Consider the following 2,500-nt stretch of genomic DNA (forward strand, 5'->3'; position numbering starts at 1 on the left):
CACACAGACACACACAGACACACACACACACATAGTTGCATAGTCGCTTTGAAAAATCTCTCACTGGTTGCCATGTCCTAGATGTTTCTTTATCTAACATATAACACAACGTATAGTCTGTCCATACATCTCTCTTTCTATCTATCCATGCAGTGATCTGCCTGTTTTTGTGTTTTTCACATGTGCAGGTGGGTCTCCCAGCATGCAGTTGGGCAGCTACTCTCACCGCTACACTGATGCTGCTGTTGAAAGGTCAGCACCTGGCGTCATACCGAATCCCTATTGGACGTGTCGCGTCACCAGAACAGAACCTACGCTCACACAACCACTGGGTTGAAGGCAACACAAACAGCACAGATGTGTGACACACACACACACAAACACAAACAAAACACTGCCATGGTGAAACACGCACCAACATACATTTTTTTTTTGTCAGTTGAAAGGATCATTTTCTTTACATATAAGTATACATGAGTATCTTTATAACGTCCATTGTCTGTATCTATTGAGTGTTTTGGTCGCATTTTGAGCTGAATAAAGCCTAATGTTTTAAGTATCGATTGTCGATTGTGGTGGATAATGAGAATACGTTACCTGCCACATTCGATGACACATCTCCGCATGTGCGCGTGACTGTGCTAAACAGTAGCATGATCCACTCAGCGTTACTAATGCCCTTTAAATTTTCCACCACGATGAGTACCTGTGTCTCCTTGGTCTCTCGGACGACAAATTAGCGACCTGAACATGCTTCCAATGGAGCCAGAGGCACACTTCATAACGTTAGTTAGTAGGCGGTAACATTGCACCTGCATGACGTCAGTGTTACCCTAACGCTACCCTACGGATCATGGTAACTCTTAGGCCCCGTTTACACTTGGTTTTAAAATGTGTCTTGGGCGATCGGATCAAACGTAGGCAGCGCTAAATACAACTGTCAACGACCACCAAGACGCATTGTGATCCGATCACTCAAACCACTTGCCGAAGTGGTCTGGGACGCATTTGACCACCTATCTTTTGTAGTGTAAACGTGTCCCGGTGTGTTTCTAACAGAGACTAACGTAATAACCTTCTAGCGAAAGTGAGGTAGCAGTAACGGTATCCGTGCACAAGTGGTCAGCTGGACACCTTGGAGACGCATGATAAACACAGGTGTAAATAGCAATGTGTCTCGGCTGTCCACTTGTGGTCCGAATGCCTGAGACGCATTTTAAAACCAAGTGTAATCAGGGCCTTAAAATCTGGGAAACAAAGATGCGAATTTTAATTTATTTATCTATTTATTAGGTAAACATGTTTTACATAAAAATGTTACCATTGAAGAGTTTGTTCATTTTTTAACCTTTTTTAAAAATCTATACTTCTGAGGAGTGAGTTGTTATATAATGAAATTCAGTAACCATGAAATCCGAATAAAAGAGCTACTTATACTTCATAAAATTATCAATCAAAACTGTCATAGCAAAATCTTCTGGAAGGCAAATTCATTATGTCTATCTGTGATTGTCTCTATCTTCTGTGATTAAGCTCCAGCATTTTTTTTTGTTTAAAAAAGCAATTTACTGACATCATACAGAGTCTTTTTGAGACAGAAAAAAACTTTAATGTAGTTGTAAACACAGACTTCATTCCATATTACAAAACAAAACAAAACAAAACAAAACCAGATCTAAAAGAAGAAACCGATCAGTTTTAGTTCATAAAAAGTGTTAGGAACATTAAATTTCATCGCCTCAAAATGACACCCTGATTGCTGACGCTATTATCACCACTTCACCCATTAAAAAACATCAAGGCCAGTGCAAGTGCCGTTAGAAGAAAATATTTTAAAAAAAGAGAGAGAAAAATGATTGAAAAACAAAAACAAAAACAAAAAAAAATGCAAATAACAGCCTCTAACAGAAATCTGACATGGTAATATCAATGGATTACGGATCCCCAAAATCACAAACCATTTAAGAGTGTTAGAGCAGTTAGGATGTCATGATGTGTGTGGATTACTGTAGCTATTTAAAAAAAAAGCACAAAGAAAAATGTTTAAATTTAAAAACGAGAAGCAGGTTGCTGTGTTCTGAGCACGTGTTTCGGGGTGGGGGGTTGGTGGGGGGGGGGGTGGGGGGGGGCGGTGAAATGATAGTGTGGAGGCTGAGACTGAGTTTGGCTCTTTCGTCACTACGGGATTTTTCTCTTGTAAGGGTTATAAAAAGATCCAGACTTTTTTACTCTGTGATTCATTTTCCCAACCTGTAGCTGCTCAGTACTGTGTGTGGGAAGCAGAGGATATGAGTGTGAGTGTGTGTGTGTGTGTGTGTGTGTGTGTGTGTCTGCGTGTCGGCTTTACATCCATTGGTGTTTATCATTCATTAGTGGTGAGTTATTTTGGTGCTGTGTGCTATTTGTGGTGTGCATTTGTGAGAGTGAATGTGAAAGAAAGACAGACAAAGAAAGAAAGAAAGAGAGAAAGAAAGAAAGAATAATATGAGAGAGCTCACAT

At 40.0% G+C, this 2,500-nt stretch overlaps 1 protein-coding gene across 1 annotated transcript in view; it reads left to right on the forward strand.

Annotated features, from left to right (window-relative positions):
* Positions 1 to 365, forward strand: part of LOC115816307 (urea transporter 2) — an 11,261-nt gene extending 10,896 nt beyond the window's left edge. The window contains exon 8 of the mRNA XM_030779266.1: positions 189 to 365. Within this exon, the coding sequence (XP_030635126.1) occupies positions 189 to 365 (177 nt within the window). The remainder of the gene's footprint in view (positions 1 to 188) is intronic.
* Positions 366 to 2,500: the final 2,135 nt, after the last annotated feature.

The sequence above is a fragment of the Chanos chanos genome, chromosome 7, assembly GCF_902362185.1.
Source record: "Chanos chanos chromosome 7, fChaCha1.1, whole genome shotgun sequence".
In the NCBI taxonomy this organism is placed as follows: Eukaryota; Metazoa; Chordata; class Actinopteri; order Gonorynchiformes; family Chanidae; genus Chanos; species Chanos chanos.